Here is a 17,987-nt window from a genome sequence, read left to right as displayed (position 1 = left end):
TCTCTAGTCCCAATGGCATCCATAATGGTTAGATATCTCTAGTCCCAATGGCATCCATAATGGTAAGGTATCTCTAGTCCCAATGGCATCCATAATGGTAAGGTATCTCTAGTCCCAATGGCATCCATAATGGTCAGGTTTCTCTAGTCAAGTGTCACTGGCATCCATAATGGTTAGGTTCCTCTATTCCCACTGGTATCCATAATGGTTTGATTATAGTTGGGTTTTTATAGTCCCATTGGCATCCATAATGGTTAGGTTTCTCAGTAACTCATTTGATGCTGATTATAAATTCACCTGTATAAAGTGCAGGAAAGCTTATGCTATGACCCTGGCATTGTTATCATAGGCATCAAGATAGCAAGAATTATTCTATGACCTAGGCATTGTCAGCATAGGCATCAAGGTAGACATCAAGGATTAAGCTATGACCCTGGCATTGTCAGCAAAGGCATCAATATAGCAAGGATTATGATATGGCCCTGGCATTGCCAGCATAGGCATCACAATAGACAGCAAGGATTATGCTATGACCCAGGTATTGTCAGCATAGGCATCAAGATAGACAGCAAGGATTAAGCTATGACCCAGGCATTGTCAGCATAGGCATCAAGATAGCAAGAATTATTCTGTGACCCTAGCATTGTCAGCACATGCATCAGGATAGACAGCAAGGATTATGCTATGACCCTGGCATTGTCAGCATAGGCATCAAGATAGCAAGAATTATTATATGACCCTAGCATTGTCAGCATAGGCATCAAGATAGACAGCAAGGATTAAGCTATGACCCTGGCATTGTCAACATAGGCATCAAGATAGACAGCAGGGGTTAAGCTATGACCCTAGCATTGTCAGCATAGGCATCAAGATAGCAAGGATTATGCTATGACCCTGGCATTGTCAGCATAGGGATCAAGATATATACAGCAAGGATTATGGCTCAGAAGAAGGAACAAGGCATTTCAGTGTTACTGCTGTTTATTCATATGGCCCTGTCATTGTTGGTATAGACATCAACATTGACAGCAAGGATTATGGCTCAGAAGAAAGAGCTATTGTTATGTGTTTAGGCTCAAATAAACAGTAACACAAGAAAGAGGGAAAACAACAAGCTTTAAAAAATATAACAAATAATTTATTTCCCTGGAAAAAACTGTAAAAATGAAAAAATATGAGAACTTATGGTCTCCAGAATCAAATCCAAAAATAATACAATAATAATCCACTAATTTTTTTTTTTGAAGTCCTAATATTGAAATGTTCTAATGATTCCAAGTTCGAGTCCCGACGAAGAATCCAAGATGCAAGGCGATGACAATATGGTGTAGCCTGTACTGTGTTGACGTCTACAGTTCCTTGTACAAACACAATAATTTATCCTCCGGTTTTGGAAATCCAAATAAAATTTTCAAGAAATGTCCTTGTTCAGGAATTCTGTATGAATACAATAATATTTCCAGAGAAACGAATTAAGTCCAAATAATGTGAAGAAAACTTAACATATAACTAAAATACTCAAATATCTTCAGTACTTTAATACTGGTCTCAACAGAAGAAAACAACTTGACATCAAGTGTTTAAAAGCCCCGGACTCTGAGATCTCTCTCTCTAAACATCACTATTAATACTAAGTATTTCGCAATTTCGGAAATGCCTAATTGCAAAATAGAGGATGATGTGATCATGTTTACATGTAAAAGTCACATAGCTCCTGTATGTCCTTGATAAAAACCAATCATTTTACTCCATGAAAAAAGTTGTTTACTTGGCCCTCAGTCAAGGCCAGGAACTAAGTCAAAAATAGAAACAAGTGTTTCTATTATTAGGTATCTAAGGAAAACTCAGGTCAAACTGAATTTTCTGGAAAATATCAAATTCCTAGTAAACAAAATTACATTACATTGACATATGAAGAAAATAAAAAGACTCCAAAACCCACAAACAATCAAATCAAATCAAACACAAATTAAATAAAATATAAATTAAATCAAATATATGTAACACTATGGATTTCATGTCACTGCAGTGTGTTCATCAGCATATGCTTGATCTTGTTTTAGGCATTTTTACCCATGGGTCTTTTGTCTGTCATGCATCATCTATCATCCATCCATCATCATTTTTCAATTAGATTTAGTATGTAAGTTTATATCATAAAAAACTCAGATGAACTTATGAGTATTATCCATAAATATTAATGAGGTGATCTTGCATCTGATTAGCTGAGCTCGTGAACACTCTAGAGGCCATAATTTTGTCAGATTTCTTAGACAAATTCAGTCATCTACGCACATGTAGTAGGTCATAAATGAAAATGATGCCACTGTGCCCTAAAGGTGAAAAATTGTGTTACAGCTACTTCTCCTGAATTGATGTCCATACTGACATCTTTTTTTAAGCTCACTTGACTGTAAGGTCAGGTTATCTGATAGCATAGCCCTGTCTCTATCATGTGTCAGTTCAGTGTCATCGATTGACATTTTCAGCTTCTCAAAAACCACAGAACCAGTTATATCCAAAAATGAAAAAAGCATCCAGGCATTTAGACTCTTCTGATGCTGATCCACAATCAGATAGGGTCACAATTACTAAAATTATAAAAACTTAGAACAATATCTCATAAACTGCCCAACAGAATTTAACCAAATTTGACTGAAAGCATCCAAGCTTGAAATCCTTTCAAGTTTGTATCCATGATGTCAGACTGGCATCACATACTTTGCTAGAACTAGATAAACCTTTACATGAATTGTCAAAAACCACAGTATAGAATTTGCTCCAAATTTGAAAATATTTTTTCATGAAGTCATTTAAATTCTGTACAAATGATGCCAATCCACTGTGAGATATGATGGACTTTAGAAAACATAGACAGGCTTTCAACAACTTCTTCTCATAACCACTGAACAGTACTTTACCAAATTAGATTAAATTCACTTGGTATGGAAGACCTTTCAGGTTTATAACAGTGATGATGATCCACCACCAAATATGGTCACTGTTACTAAAAATAGAAAAAACTTTAAACAGACTTTTAACCAAATTTGACCCCAAAAAGCAGCCATCTTGAAATTACTACTACACATCAGTGAAAGATTATACCAACATGGGGCTTTAACTAAAAGACATTTATGATGTCTAGATGGTATTTAACAAAAGTGGTGACAATCTGACATTCAGTATGGCTGCCATGACAGGCATCTTGAAACTCTTTATTGCTACTGCTTATGAATGGATGTTCATATCAGCATACGGTTTTCACTGAAAGAATTCTTAACGATGTCTGCATGGTCATAAATGAAAATGGTGTTGATCTCACATCCATTATGGCCACTATGGCAACCATCTTTTAAATTTTGTTATTGCTACTACTCCTGTATGGAAATTGTGCCAATCTGATGTTGAATATGGCCACCATGGCAGCCATTTTTAAAATTGTTTTGTCACTATTCATCCAGAATAGCTGGTCATATCAACACTGAAAGATTTCTTATTATGTCTAGTTAGTCCTAAATGAAAATGGTGCTGATCCTCAGTCCAATATGGCCACCACAGTTGCCATCTTGAAAATCTTGCTATTGCCACTCCTACATGGGTTTTTTTCCAAAAGGCTTCTTATAATATCCAGTTGATCTCAAATGAACAGAAATGCTGATCTGACATTCATTATAGCTGCCACAAAGTGGCCATCATGAAAATCTTATCACTGCTTTTCCTGAATGGATGGATATATTAGCATGGGGTTTCCACTAAATGGCTTTTTATGATGTCTCCTTGGTCCTAAATTGTGCCATTCTGTCATCCATTATGGCCACTCAGTAGCCATCTAGAAAATCTTTTTATCACCACTCCTCCTGAAGGAAAGTCATTTTGACATGGAATTTTCACCTAAAGACATCGTATGGAAACCTTTTGATGTGCAAATGAGGGTTTCAACATGTATGGGATCTAAACAATCAGTAACTTTACGTACAGTTTAAACAGGTGGTGACACTTTTAACAGCAACAATTTTCACAATAATGAGCTTCATACTGTGCAAATTTGTGATGAATTTTCGCCAAAAATGTAAAGCTTTTTTGTAAAGATTTTTGAGGATGCTATGTGGCACTGTTGCACACATCATCACCAGAAATCATTGGGTAGAGAAGTAGTGTTTTCTTGACCATCAAATGTGTCTCAGAATGGGTAATGCTTTTTGAAAATTGAGCTAAAAATATATTCATCTCTTAAATTCAAGCAAAACTAGACTTGATGAATGAATATGTAGATAATGCATGAATCAGACCAATTAAAATATTGGTAGGGGTATTAATCAGACACACTGCAGTATGACAGTTTATAGTGATGTCTAGCACTGGGGCATCATGCCGCAGACATGTAGTATGATGCCCTACTCAGTCACATTATCCTGACACCAGGCCGACCAGTTCTAACATTAACCTCTTAATGCTGAGTGCCAAGTGAGGCAGCTGTTATTACCATTTTTGTAAGTCTTTGGTGTGGCATGGCTGGGGATCGAACCCATGACCTCCCACATCTGAGGCAACACTCTAACCACTAGGCCACCGGAGCAGTTAAAAATTAGCTTTATATCCATGATAAATGAAACAGTCCTGACTTAAATGCAGAAGTAATTAGAAAAAATGAAAGTTGTGGTGGAAAAGCGATTCAGGTTATTTTAAAGACAGAATTTTATGTTCATGTTTAAATCTTAGAATTAAAATCAGCTGCCTGTATATCATAATATCAATAGTGTACTGTATGGCATAATATCATTAGTGTACTGTATGGCATAATATTAATAGGGTGCTGTATGGCATAATATCATCAGTGTACTGTATGGCATAATATCATTAGTGTACTGTATGGCATGTTATTATATGCTCACTGTATGGCATAATATCATTAGCACACTGGTATGTTATTATATGCTCATTTTTTTCTCTGTTAACTTTACATTGTCAGAATCGTTCAGTATTTTTCAACATTGCACACTTTCATATTGCATTCACATGCATAAAGGAACTACTTTCTATTGTAAACAACAATGGCCACAGATGCCAGCATTTTTGATTTGTCAACAAATCATGTACACTCACGTAGTAGGCGCTTTATGCTGTGTTTACATTTGTTTCTGAATGGGGTAAAGCAGAAGTTTCATGGACTGCCACATACCAGCTGCTTTGGTACATTCTGCGTTAACTTTTTGAAAGAATGTTTTGGATTTAGGCTAGCTATACAATACATGCAAGAAAGGGTCCTTACAAATAACATACAAGTGACAAGACATAAACTGTCTTCTTTAGCTGGTAATAAGAATGGCAAAAAACATATACTTACAGTTTTACATCCTGAATTTTTTCAAAATTTACTTTCTTAGTTCTGCAAATCCGAATTACATGAGCCACGTCATACATTCTCTATCTTGATTACACATTTCGAAATTGTACTGTAATTTCGAATATAAATGCAATTACATCCTCCTTACTGCACTCAAAATGAAATAAGCATTAAATTCCATAGCATCTTTTTGATAATTGCAATTGAAAGACCTCATATTTTTCCCATATTATTATTTCAAACATTCAATGACAGAAACAGAAACACATTTGCAGATGTCAACACGCTTCTCCTTTGCTTCATCAATCCGATGTATTTCCTGTGGAATTGTCACATATAAATCCAGTCCATAATCACAAAATTTCATAGAACTGAAAAAAATACCAAAATCTATTCATTTCGGATAAATGAAAAAGTTGTTGCAATGCGCATTCATTCACAATATAACTCCAAATTTCAATTTTAACTAGACACACATTTCTTTCGAAAGTTATGTCAAGCGCGCGACAAAGTTCACATTTATCTGGACAGAGTTATGTGTGCAGTAATAATGTTGTTGTTGTGTAATAATGAATCTGTTCTTGTGTATTTAGTTTGGAATACGGCATACATTCAGTTATTTTGTTTCTTGTTATGTATTTTCTTAATTAAGCAATAGATAGAATTAAAAAATTAGCATATAATAAAAAGGTTACTGCATTTGTGTGGGAAAATATGAACTCCTTTTGTCGGATGAATATACTGCACTCCCAAGGTCGTGCAGTATTTACATCCGAAAAACTCTTTCATATTTTCCCATACAAATGCAGTATCCTATAAATATCATTAGTGTACTGTTTGGCATAATATCATTAGTGCAACTTGTCTTGCAGCTTGTATTTTTATGGATCGCTGTGAAACTTGGTACTATGATCATTATCTAAAGATGTACATATTGACAACTCTTTGTGCTCTTTCAGTTTTATCATCATTGGACAGAGACCAGAAAACTTCATGAGATTGTCTGTTATCACTTGTTTGTCCATCCATTACCACAAGTTTGTTATTGCCACCCCTGCTACATTGCTTGAAGGAATGCCATGAAACATTTAAAAAAACTCATTCATCTCCTGGTCTAGTTGGTCCTAAATGACAATGTTGCCCTTCAGACATCCAGTATGGCCACCACAGTGGCCATCTTAAGGTCTTGTTCTTGCTACTCCTTCTGAATGGATTGTCAAATCAACATTGGGTTTTCATGAAAAAACTTTTGATGGTCCATTATAAAGAAAGTGTCAATCTGATGTACTGCATAGCCATGACAACGGGGATCTAGAATGTCACATTTACCTGGAGTTTTCATCAAAAGACTTTTCTTATGATGTCTAGTTGGTCCCAAATGAAAATTGTGATGATCTGATGTCCAATACAGTCACCACAGTAGCCATCTTGAAAATCTTACAGCTACTCCGCTGAATGAAAATACTGCCAAGGGAGTTTCACCAGAAGAACTTTTACGATATCTGGTTTGTTGTAAATGAAAATAGCACTGATCTGATATCAGGTATAGCTGCTACAGTGACCATCATGAAAATAGTATTGCTTCTCCTGAATTAATAGTGATATTGCCATGATTTGGTTTGGTTTTGTCAGGGTTTATCACCATTCTTCAATAGATGATAGGCTGTGCATGGTTGCCAGTATATTTGGTTATCACTAATTCTCCAGAATGGATGGTCATATCAACATGAGGTTTTTACTAAACAACTTCTTATGATGCCTAGTTGGTTATAAGTGAAAATGGTGCCATTCAGACATTCATTAAGCCTGCCAGTGGTCATCTTTAAAATCTTGTTCTTGCCACTTCTTCTGAATGAATGGTCATGTCATAAATGGGTTTTCTTTGAAGACTTCTTACAATGTCTGGTTCATTTTAAGGTATGAATGAAATTTAATCAAACCAAATTTGAAAATATTTTTGAAGAATACTTTGAATGGTGCCAGGCCAATAATTTTATTTTTGTTTTTTGTGGGTTTTTTAAAAATAATTATGGATTACACCAAAATTAGAATGCAGTATGTCTTGACAGTAACTGAGACAAGTTCACTGATCTTCAATACATAATATCAGAATAGTATTCTCTGGCTTCTCAAAAATATCGGAGATGATTTTAATAATTGGAAGTTAGAAAAGCTACAGGAATATACAGACTTTGAACAGATTTGTATTTTGTTCAGTAGAGCATCATTTCATTTGAAGGATGTTTTTGACACCCTGAGAGTTTTAAAAACTCACTTTTGGATAGACTCTATACTACTATCACAGTAATTACCAATGTTTAATCAATACCATTTCCATTGTAGAACCAGTCTGTCGAGGAAAGTTAAAACAAAGGAAAAAGAAAAGGAAAATTACAACTACAGCAGATAATTATAGTCCACATATATGGACTCCAGCATCAAACCCTTCAACAAGAGAGAATACAGTGACTCTGGACAGTGATGACGAATGTCCAATAGAAGAACACGTTAAAAATGATTGTAGTACTTATGATGAGGAACCAATGATAGCCTGTGATACAAGTTCGCATTCTGCTACAGATAGAAAACAAGTACATATCCCTTTGGAGGTTGATCAAATTATTGATAGGATAAGTCACTCCAAAAAGATAGGTAACTTTCTGGCCATTCTCAGGAAACTGAAACCGTATCTTGACAGATATTACATTAGTACTGAACAGTTCAAAAAATGTCGCAAGAAAATCAAACTTTACAAGAAAAAAACCACACAGTACTTACAAAGAAGGGAAGAGTATCTTGAACTTGGGAGAAAACATATGACAGATCTTTTTCATAGCCAGAATTGTGTAGATTTGAGGAAGGACTCTTTTCCCACCAGCTGTGGAGATGACTATCAGTGGGAAAATGCCATGGAGATGGGGGAAGAAAAGACATCAAGTTATTATAATGACACAATAGAAAAATCCTCTCAGACAGAGGCAAGTTCAGTGAAAAGACCAAAGGGCAAAAAGAGTGCAAAATTTGAGAAGTACGGACATGGTGGAAACCTACTTTGTGTTACATCTGATGCTGCTGAGAATCAGAACAAGAAAAGGAACAGACTGGTTGAGAGTCTTGAAGTGACAGAGTTAAGGAATTTATACAAAGGGATAAAAGTCAAGAAAAATGATGATGTCAGTCTGCAGAATTTACAGTTTTCCATGAGTAAAGCAGACAGAATGCAATTCAAGAAAAAGATTGGATTTTATTGTAAGAAGCTAAAGGCTGTGAAAGCTGGAAATGATGATGAACTTTCTGTAATAATGACAAAGGCAAAGAAATATGTCAACAAGTTTTTGAATACAAAGTCTTTATTTATCACTGGGCATTCTGATTCTGTGCAGACTACAACAAAGCAGCCTGCTCAAGAAATTCTGTTGAGTAACAGGATGACTATTTCTCAAAACAAAACCACATCGACTCTGATATCTGAGAAAGGAAGAGAAAAGAAACAGACTTACAGTAGAAAGAAGAAAAAGAAGCAAAAATTGATTAGGGATAAAAAAAACCTTAGATTATTGCAATAATGTCAATTGTCTGATTTAAAACTATATTTTGTCCCAAAAAATTCAATAAAAGTATAACTCTGCTTTCCTTGTTAATTTGTGAGATTTAGGTCTCCTTCATAGAACTGAATAAAACATCAGTATAAGAAAGTATTGACTTTTGTGACATTTTGATATGAAAGTTATGTAATTTTAAAGTTAGCAGGGAAGACACTTTGTTCCTTGAAAACTTGTATTTATCACTTGTACACCAACAGAGATAAGACACACCCCAAACAAGAAGCTTTTGATAAATGTTTTCTAGAGTGTGAAGCCTATCAGTCAGTGAAGGTTTACTTACCCTTGGCCATGAAGTAGAACCATGAATTAGGTACCAAACACATGCAATGATGTATAAATGCTTTTCATTATCAGTATCAAACTGTTTCCAAGTTACATTAACAATATCAAACTGTTTCCAAGTTACATTAACAATATCAAACTGTTTCCATGTTACATTATCAATATCAAACTGTTTCCAAGTTACATTATCAGTATCAAACTGTTTCCATATTTCATTATCAATATCAAACTGTTTCCAAGTTACATTGTGTAACTTTGCCTTTAATATGGAACAGCTAGGTGGTACCTAACATACCAGCAAGTCTAGAAGAATGATGGTTCATCTTGTCTCAAACAGATGGAAAGACAAAAATGGCACATTTACCATCGACTTTATCCTTACATGTGAGTCAGTGATTTTGATGTCAAGATGTATGATTGACTTCAGACTTGCACATAGTTCAATGGTGTACCAATAACTTCATCATTGCACATGGATCAGTGATTTTTATATCATGGTGTACCATTAACTTCAGCCTTGCACATAGGTCAGTGATTTTGATGTCAAGGTTTACCATTAACTTCAGCCTTGCACATGGATCAGTGATTTTGATGTCAAGGTTTACCATTAACTTCAGCCTTCCACATGGGTCAGTGATTTTTGTGTCAAAGTGTACCATTAACTTCAGCCTTGCTCACTGGCAAGTGATTTTGATGTCAAGATATATGATGTTAAATAGTGTCATCTTTATATCTAACACTGGTTCAGGGTTACTTAGTGGATAGTAATGACTTCACATGTATATCACACTGGTTCAAGGATGCTTAATGGATTTTAATGACTTGTTCTTTCTGCCAAGTTAAGTAATAAGCATCAAAGCCTAAATATTCTGGGCATAAACCAATTTTTCGTTGTGACCATTCCGAATGAAAACAAAGTTTCACAGCATGGAAATCAGAAAAGAAAATTTGCCAGGCGACCCCCTTTTTGGCAAACAACAGTTCTTATAGGAATGCATTTTTAACATCACTGTTATCACTACCTGCCATGTTACCTGATTCATGTCCTTGTGGTCAACCTTATTTTGACATGGAATGAATGAATAGTTAGAGACTGTATTATTATGTATTTGGAGATTTTAATATGAAACATGGCATAGATATGTATTAGGTGATCATACCATGAAATATGGCATAGGTAAATATAGAGAAAAGATAGAACTATTGCCATTGCCATTAAATCAATTGTTCCAAAACTGGAGATCAAATAAATCCATCTTGAATACTCCATAGAACATTTTTTTATTGCAGCTGTGGAATATTGTAACTTTTTACAGTAATGTGTGTTTTTTGAGTGAAGAATACTTCCAGTGTAATGCAAATGCCTATTCTGACCCACCCTTTTTTATCTTCAAGAAGTAGTCATTTTGGTCCTGATGCTCAGTTTTTGTCTTCAAGTCATCCTGGTCTTATAGCTCAGTTTTTGTCTTCAAGTCATCCTTGTCTTACAGCTCAGTTTTTGTCTTCAAGTCATCCTGGTCTTACAGCTCAGTTTTTGTCTTCAAGTCATCCTGGTCTTATAGCTCAGTTTTTGTCTTCAAGTCATCCTGGTCTTATAGCTCAGTTTTTGTCTTCAAGTCATCCTGGTCTTATAGCTCAGTTTTTGTCTTCAAGTCATCCTGGTCTTATAGCTCAGTTTTTGTCTTCAAGTCATCCTTGTCTTACAGCTCAGTTTTTGTCTTCAAGTCATCCTTGTCTTATAGCTCAGTTTTTGTCTTCAAGTCATCCTTGTCTTACAGCTCAGTTTTTGTCTTCAAGTCATCCTGGTCTTATAGCTCAGTTTTTGTCTTCAAGTCATCCTGGTCTTATAGCTCAGTTTTTGTCTTCAAGTCATCCTTGTCTTACAGCTCAGTTTTTGTCTTCAAGTCATCCTTGTCTTACAGCTCAGTTTTTGTCTTCAAGTCATCCTGGTCTTAGAGCTCAGTTTTTGTCTTCAAGTCATCCTGGTCTTAGAGCTCAGTTTTTGTCTTCAAGTCATCCTTGTCTTACAGCTCAGTTTTTGTCTTCAAGTCATCCTGGTCTTATAGCTCAGTTTTTGTCTTCAAGTCATCCTGGTCTTATAGCTCAGTTTTTGTCTTCAAGTCATCCTTGTCTTACAGCTCAGTTTTTGTCTTCAAGTCATCCTGGTCTTATAGCTCAGTTTTTGTCTTCAAGTCATCCTGGTCTTACAGCTCAGTTTTTGTCTTCAAGTCATCCTGGTCTTACAGCTCAGTTTTTGTCTTCAAGTCATCCTGGTCTTACAGCTCAGTTTTTGTCTTCAAGTCATCCTTGTCTTACAGCTCAGTTTTTGTCTTCAAGTCATCCTGGTCTTACAGCTCAGTTTTTGTCTTCAAGTCATCCTGGTCTTATAGCTCAGTTTTTGTCTTCAAGTCATCCTGGTCTTTTAGCTCAGTTTTTGTCTTCAAGTCATCCTGGTCTTATAGCTCAGTTTTTGTCTTCAAGTCATCCTGGTCTTATAGCTCAGTTTTTGTCTTCAAGTCATCCTGGTCTTATAGCTCAGTTTTTGTCTTCAAGTCATCCTGGTCTTATAGCTCAGATTTTGTCTTCAAGTCATCCTTGTCTTATAGCTCAGTTTTTGTCTTCAAGTCATCCTGGTCTTATAGCTCAGTTTTTGTCTTCAAGTCATCCTTGTCTTGTAGCTCAGTTTTTATTATCAGATCATTCTGGTCTTACAGCTGTTTTCATCTTCAGATTATTCTGTTTTTATATCTCTGTTTCATTTTTGGAGTAATTATTTGAAGTAAATTGCTGTTCTTAAAAGATACCCTTGGTCTACCCACACCATTTGCACAGCTGATACAAATATAAGAACATTGTTAAAACAATATTAACATTACATGATTGTCATTGGGTGGACACTGTTTGTTTGTGGCCTTGGTGTATTACAGTACAAACAGGAGTGTCATTGGGTGGACACTGTTTTAACCTTGATTTAATGCTCTAGATGCATTATACTACTAGCAGTACTAGAGCTAGCCTGCTGTACTGTACATATCAAGGCATATACATGCCACATTACTAGAACTAACCTGCTGTACCATACATATCAAGGCATATGCATGCTACATTACTAGAGCTAGCTAGCTGTAGTGTACATATCAAGGCATATGCATGCTACAGTACTAGAGCTAACCTGCTGTACCATTCATATCAAGGCATATGCATGCTACTGTACTAGAGCTAGCTAGCTGTAGTGTACATATCAAGGCATATGCATGCTACATTACTAGAGCTAACCTGCTGTGCCATTCATATCAAGGCATATACATGCTACAGTACTAGAGCTAACCTGCTGTACCATACATATCAAGGGATTGTTTTGGTTATGTGGGTTTTAACACCATTTTGTAGCACATGATAGGCTACATATGACAGCCGGTATATTTGATGGAGGAAGAACCAATGACCCACAGGAAGCTACTGGCATTAGTCAAGCTGAGACTTGGAGACAGGTGAGCTCCTCAGACTATTCCGCCACCCAGGACCCGGTCTTTAAAAGAAAAATATTGCAAACAACCTCTATCAGTTTACATCTGTTTGTAGTAATTTAGATATTAGACAAACTATAAGATAAAATCAGTCACAACATTTCATGTTTAATGATATTCTGACAAGAACTAGAAGATAAAATCAGTCACAACGTTTCATGTTTGATGATCATATTCTGACAAGAACTATAAGATAAAATCAGTCCCGTTTCATGTTTAATGATATTCTGACAAGAACAATAAGATAAAATCAGTCACAACATTTCATGTTTAATGATATTCTGACAAGTATAAGATAAAATCAGTCACAACGTTTCATGTTTAACGATATTCTGACAAGTATAAGATAAAATCAGTCACAACGTTTCATGTGTAATGATATTCTGACAAGTATAAGATAAAATCAGTCACGTTTCATGTTTAACAATATTCTGACAAGAACTATAAGATAAAATCAGTCCCGTTTCGTGTTTAATGATATTCTGACAAGAACTATAAGATAAAATCAGTCCCGTTTCGTATTTAATGATATTCTGACAAGAACTATGACAAAATCAGTCACAACATTTCATGTTTAATGATATTCTGACAAGTATAAGATAAAATCAGTCACAACGTTTCATGTTTAATGATATTCTGACAAGTATAAGATAAAATCAGTCACAACGTTTCATGTTTAATGATATTCTGACAAGAACTATAAGATAAAATCAGTCCCGTTTTGTGTTTAATGATATTCTGACAAGAGCTATAAGATAAAATCAGTCCCGTTTTGTGTTTAATGATATTCTGACAAGAACTATAAGATATTAGACAAACTATAAGATAAAATCAGTCGCAATGTTTCATGTTTAACGATATTCTGACAAGAACTATAAGATAAAATCAGTCCTATTTCGTGTTTAATGATATTCTGACAAGAACTGTAAGCACATTTGAAGTAATTACTTCAAGAGGTGCAAAAGAAACAGTCACGTGATGAAACCTATTTGCATGCCTCAGTGGCCAAGTCATTGAAAGTTTTTGTTCTCTGACTGGACTGCAATAGACTGCAGATTGATATCCCCTGGTTTCAAGCATAGCAAAAGGCATGGAAAATTTATGTCTGACAAGTTTACTTTTCATTTGATATCACAGTACTCTTGGTTTCCTCCATTATACTAAGTTGGCCTCCCATTATTCCCCAGCTATATCTTGGGTTGCAAACAGGTTTTAAACCAGTCTTAAAAGTCACCTCAGAGAATTAGAAAAATCAGCCTCTTAAGTCTGGTGACTGCATAATACAGGTTAATTTCTTCTCAGAATTACTTGTAGGGACTTTCAAACTTAAGTCTGGTGACTGCATATTACAGGTTAATTTCTAAGGTTAATTTCTTTTCAGAACTACTGTTAGGGACTTTCAAACCATTGCTGCTTCAGACAGGTTATTTCTTAATAAAGGTAACCTTTATGGCAGGTTAAACTGAACATAAATCCCCCCTCCATTCTTTGCATGTATGGTCATGGATAAATTGTGTCATGTACTGTAGATCACTTTACACTCTTACAAACTGAGAATGTGCTAACGGCCGACTCGACCAGATATACAGAGGCCATTTGGATTCAAAATAAATTCAAGATGGTGTATGGTGGGAGGAGATTCTAGAAAGAGTAAATAATATTAGTATGACTGGTCAGCTTTCCTTAAAAAATTTTTTACTGATGTTTAACCACACTCATTTCTATATCTGCAGTACAAACTGCCAACTTGTAAATTTTTGGTTGGTATAGAGACCCTTGTCACAAATGTTAATTTCAGCAAACATTACTTCCCTCATCAATTTTTCCTCAATGAAAAAAATGTCAGGATATGTTTATATTAGAGTACATGTTTCATAAAAGAATAATTAGGCATCATGAACACCATTGGACTTGAAGCTCTTATTTTTTTAAATAATCATAAATTTGTCTCTCTTTTTTGTTTTATTTTTGACTGAAAACTGTTGACCTTCAGAACTGCAAAGATGATGTAACAATACCCTCTTTGGAAAGAAAAATGGGTGGGATCTATTCAGAAATTACTGTCATTGTATAACAATGTGTTCAAGACTGTTTTTGTGTCATTAACTTGTAGAAACTACCATACCAGTCTGTGAGAGCATGTAGTTAGGTATGAAGTATTAAAAGTTATGTTTTCCTCTCGGTACACACCAGTTCACTTTAATTTCTGTTTTTTAAAGTTTGCACACTAATTGCTGCTACCTGATATTTTAAGAGATTGAAAGCAATCATTGTTCCATTGTGCATGTTGTAATCCAGAAGGAACAGTAGTATTGCTATCAACATTGTGCACAGGAATCAATAGTATCACTGCTATAAACATGGTGTATCAGGAATCAACAGAATCACTGCTATAAACATGGTGTATCAGGAATCAATAGAATCACTGCTATAAACATGGTGTATCAGGAAGCAGCAGCAATACAACTATCAACATTGTATTGGGAAGCAACATAATACCAATACCAACCTTGTGTTATGACTCCATGGTCTTCGACTAAGTAGCAGCAAAGAAGCAACACCAACAAGTTTAGTAAAATTAACAAATAGTTTAAGTTAAAATTTAAGAGGAACAAAATTGTGAATTAAATCCCAAATAATCCTAAAAGTTCTTTCACAAGTCCAAAAGTATATAGTGTTCCAAATGAAAAACAATACTGAATGTGCTGTTGTACCAATGGTCTTAAATGGATTGATGTACCAACAGTCTTGATGTATTGCAATGATATAATCCTGATTGTCTTTGTTCTCAATAATCCCAAAATAGTGTTTTAGTCCAGAAAGTTAATGAGCACTTTGTAATACCAATGAATTATTTAAATGATTCCTCTTGAATTATATCTGAACACAACAGAATATGATTCCACAGACTGAACTTAGACAGGAATGAATACTTTTCTTCACCACAACCATATATACTAATTTCACTTGAGCTAAGACACAATAAAATGACCAGGATGTGGGTCAGGCATTTGCTTTCAGAACACTCAAAGTTTATAAATAAGGCTAGATCTTGAACTCAGATATCAGTAAACAACTCATTTATAACTTACAAATGTGAACAAAATCAGGTAGACACAAAACTCTATCAGTCATGGACAAAGGTCAAACACACAATATAAATTAAATATGCATAACATTTATGTGCATCAGGAAGCAACAGTAACACCACTGTCAGCATTATGTGTATTAGGACGCAACAGTAATACCACAATCAACATGCAGTCCTTTATTGTCATGCCTCTGCCATATCTCTTGTGGAGGCATACATTAAAGCCATGTCTGCCCTTCCTCTTATATTTAGGCTTGTCATAAATTTAGTTTCCACATATTAGCATTTAATGGGTTATATGGGTTAAAATCACATTTGGTACCACATTTTACATTAAGAATACCTACCAGTAGGTCAAGCTTGATTCTCTCACAGTTTTGTTTTGTAAAAAGTGAATTTAGTAATGAGGTCTGCTTGATTTAAAACTTTCCACTTACATGTACGTTTTGTTTCTATCAATAACTTGTAAAAGACTTCATGATTTGAGATCAAATTTGGTTCAAGACTGTAAAGTAAACCTAAAAGTTCATATTTCACCATTTTCTGGCATGATTTTACAGAGTTATGGCTCCTGTTTGACATGAAACTTTTATCTTTTTGCTCAATACCTTTTGAAGGACTACTTGGATTAAAATAATGTTTGTTATGGGCTTAACATTAACAAGAGCTAGCTTAAGTTTGATTTTCACCATTTTCTGGCACATTTTATGTAATTGTGACCTATCTTCATTTCAGTTTGCACTTCAGTTTCTGCTTTGTAACTTTTTAAGGACTTAAAGGAATTGAAACCAAATTTGGTATGAGAGTTTATATTTAGAAGACTTAGCTTAAATTTGATTTGTTCTGTGTACTTGCAAAATGTTGTGGACTTTAGGGCACAAGTTTGACTTTGACCTATACCCTTGAACCGATTCATTTTGGCATGGGCATCCATTGCATATGTACACATTTCTAGCTGGTGTTGGGAAGTTCTGACATCATCACTATCATATCCCATCAGGTGTCGCTTACTGACAAACTAAAATTACTGCTCATTACATCTTCATGATGATCAAAGGCAAAATGTTGCGTTGTTTAACTTACTGAAAATGCGATATTTCTAAGTAGTCTAGGGTCCTAGCTACCTGGAAACCTGAAAAAATGTACAGGTTGATGTGTATTTTTAAGCATTTAACTTTGTTACAAATCTATCCCCATGTAGAGTCATTACATAGGAAAGTCTAGTAACCTATGCCCTATTAACAATTGTCCATAAAATACATGTATAATAAAAAATGTCTTCCAATTTGCACAGGCTGAAGATCAGATTTCTCTTCATAAAGTGAATTGAATTAAGATGTTTATACATAGTTACCAATTTCATTTCAGCAAAACTAATGAAGCTGTCTGCCACTGATCAATTACTGAACTATGTCTTGCATTTGAGGTAAGAAAGAACCCAATCAATTTCATGGTCAAATGGTCAACAATCAAGGCAAATGTGAAAGAAGAAAAATGATCTCTGTACAATAACGAGTTCTCCACCATCTTTAGTTACATAACTTTGCAGACTGCCTACATTTAGGATTCAGAAAGACTTAATTTTGGATAAAAAAAAAAAAATTATGTGACTAGTCCTTCACTTAAACAAGATCACTGATAGACCATTTTTTCTTACTAACTGTAGAGTGCTGAAACCATCTGGAGATTCTGCACCATTTTCATTTAGAATCAGCTAGACATCACAAGAAGTTTTCTGGTGAAAATTCAATGCCAATACGACCATCTATTCAGGGTTACCAATAGGATTTTCAACAACACGCCTCATAGCAATCATTTCACATGTCAGATCAGCATCATTTTCATTTAGGACCAACTAAATATCATGAAAAATCTTTTGGTGAAAACCCCATCTCAATATGACATTCATTTTTATGTCAGATTGGTCTTATTTTCATTTAGGAATGTCCAGACATAATAAGTAGTGGAAACTTCGTCAGTATGACTTTTTCTTTAGGATTTCAAAAACAGGATTTTCAAGATTCACTATGTTATTGTATAAATCAACACACCGAATTTGAGTAATATTTTCTGTTTCACCTTACAACCAATGCGCTTTACATATTTCATCTCAAATCTTTGCCATGTCTTTCATGTAT

At 35.0% G+C, this 17,987-nt stretch overlaps 1 protein-coding gene across 1 annotated transcript in view; it reads left to right on the top strand.

Annotated features, from left to right (window-relative positions):
• Window positions 1-8,973, top strand: part of LOC149804418 (uncharacterized) — a 42,055-nt gene extending 33,082 nt beyond the window's left edge. Inside the window, exon 10 of the mRNA XM_089940060.1 lies at window positions 7,688-8,973. Coding sequence (XP_089796186.1) covers window positions 7,688-8,910 — 1,223 coding nt within the window. The 3' untranslated portion in view covers window positions 8,911-8,973. The remainder of the gene's footprint in view (window positions 1-7,687) is intronic.
• Window positions 8,974-17,987: the final 9,014 nt, after the last annotated feature.

This window comes from Sinohyriopsis cumingii, chromosome 2 (genome assembly GCF_028554795.1).
Source record: "Sinohyriopsis cumingii isolate HCF-2022 chromosome 2, ASM2855479v2, whole genome shotgun sequence".
NCBI classification, from domain to species: Eukaryota; Metazoa; Mollusca; class Bivalvia; order Unionida; family Unionidae; genus Sinohyriopsis; species Sinohyriopsis cumingii.
Note: the sequence above shows the minus strand (reverse complement) of the source record. Positions and strands in the feature narration are given on the sequence as shown.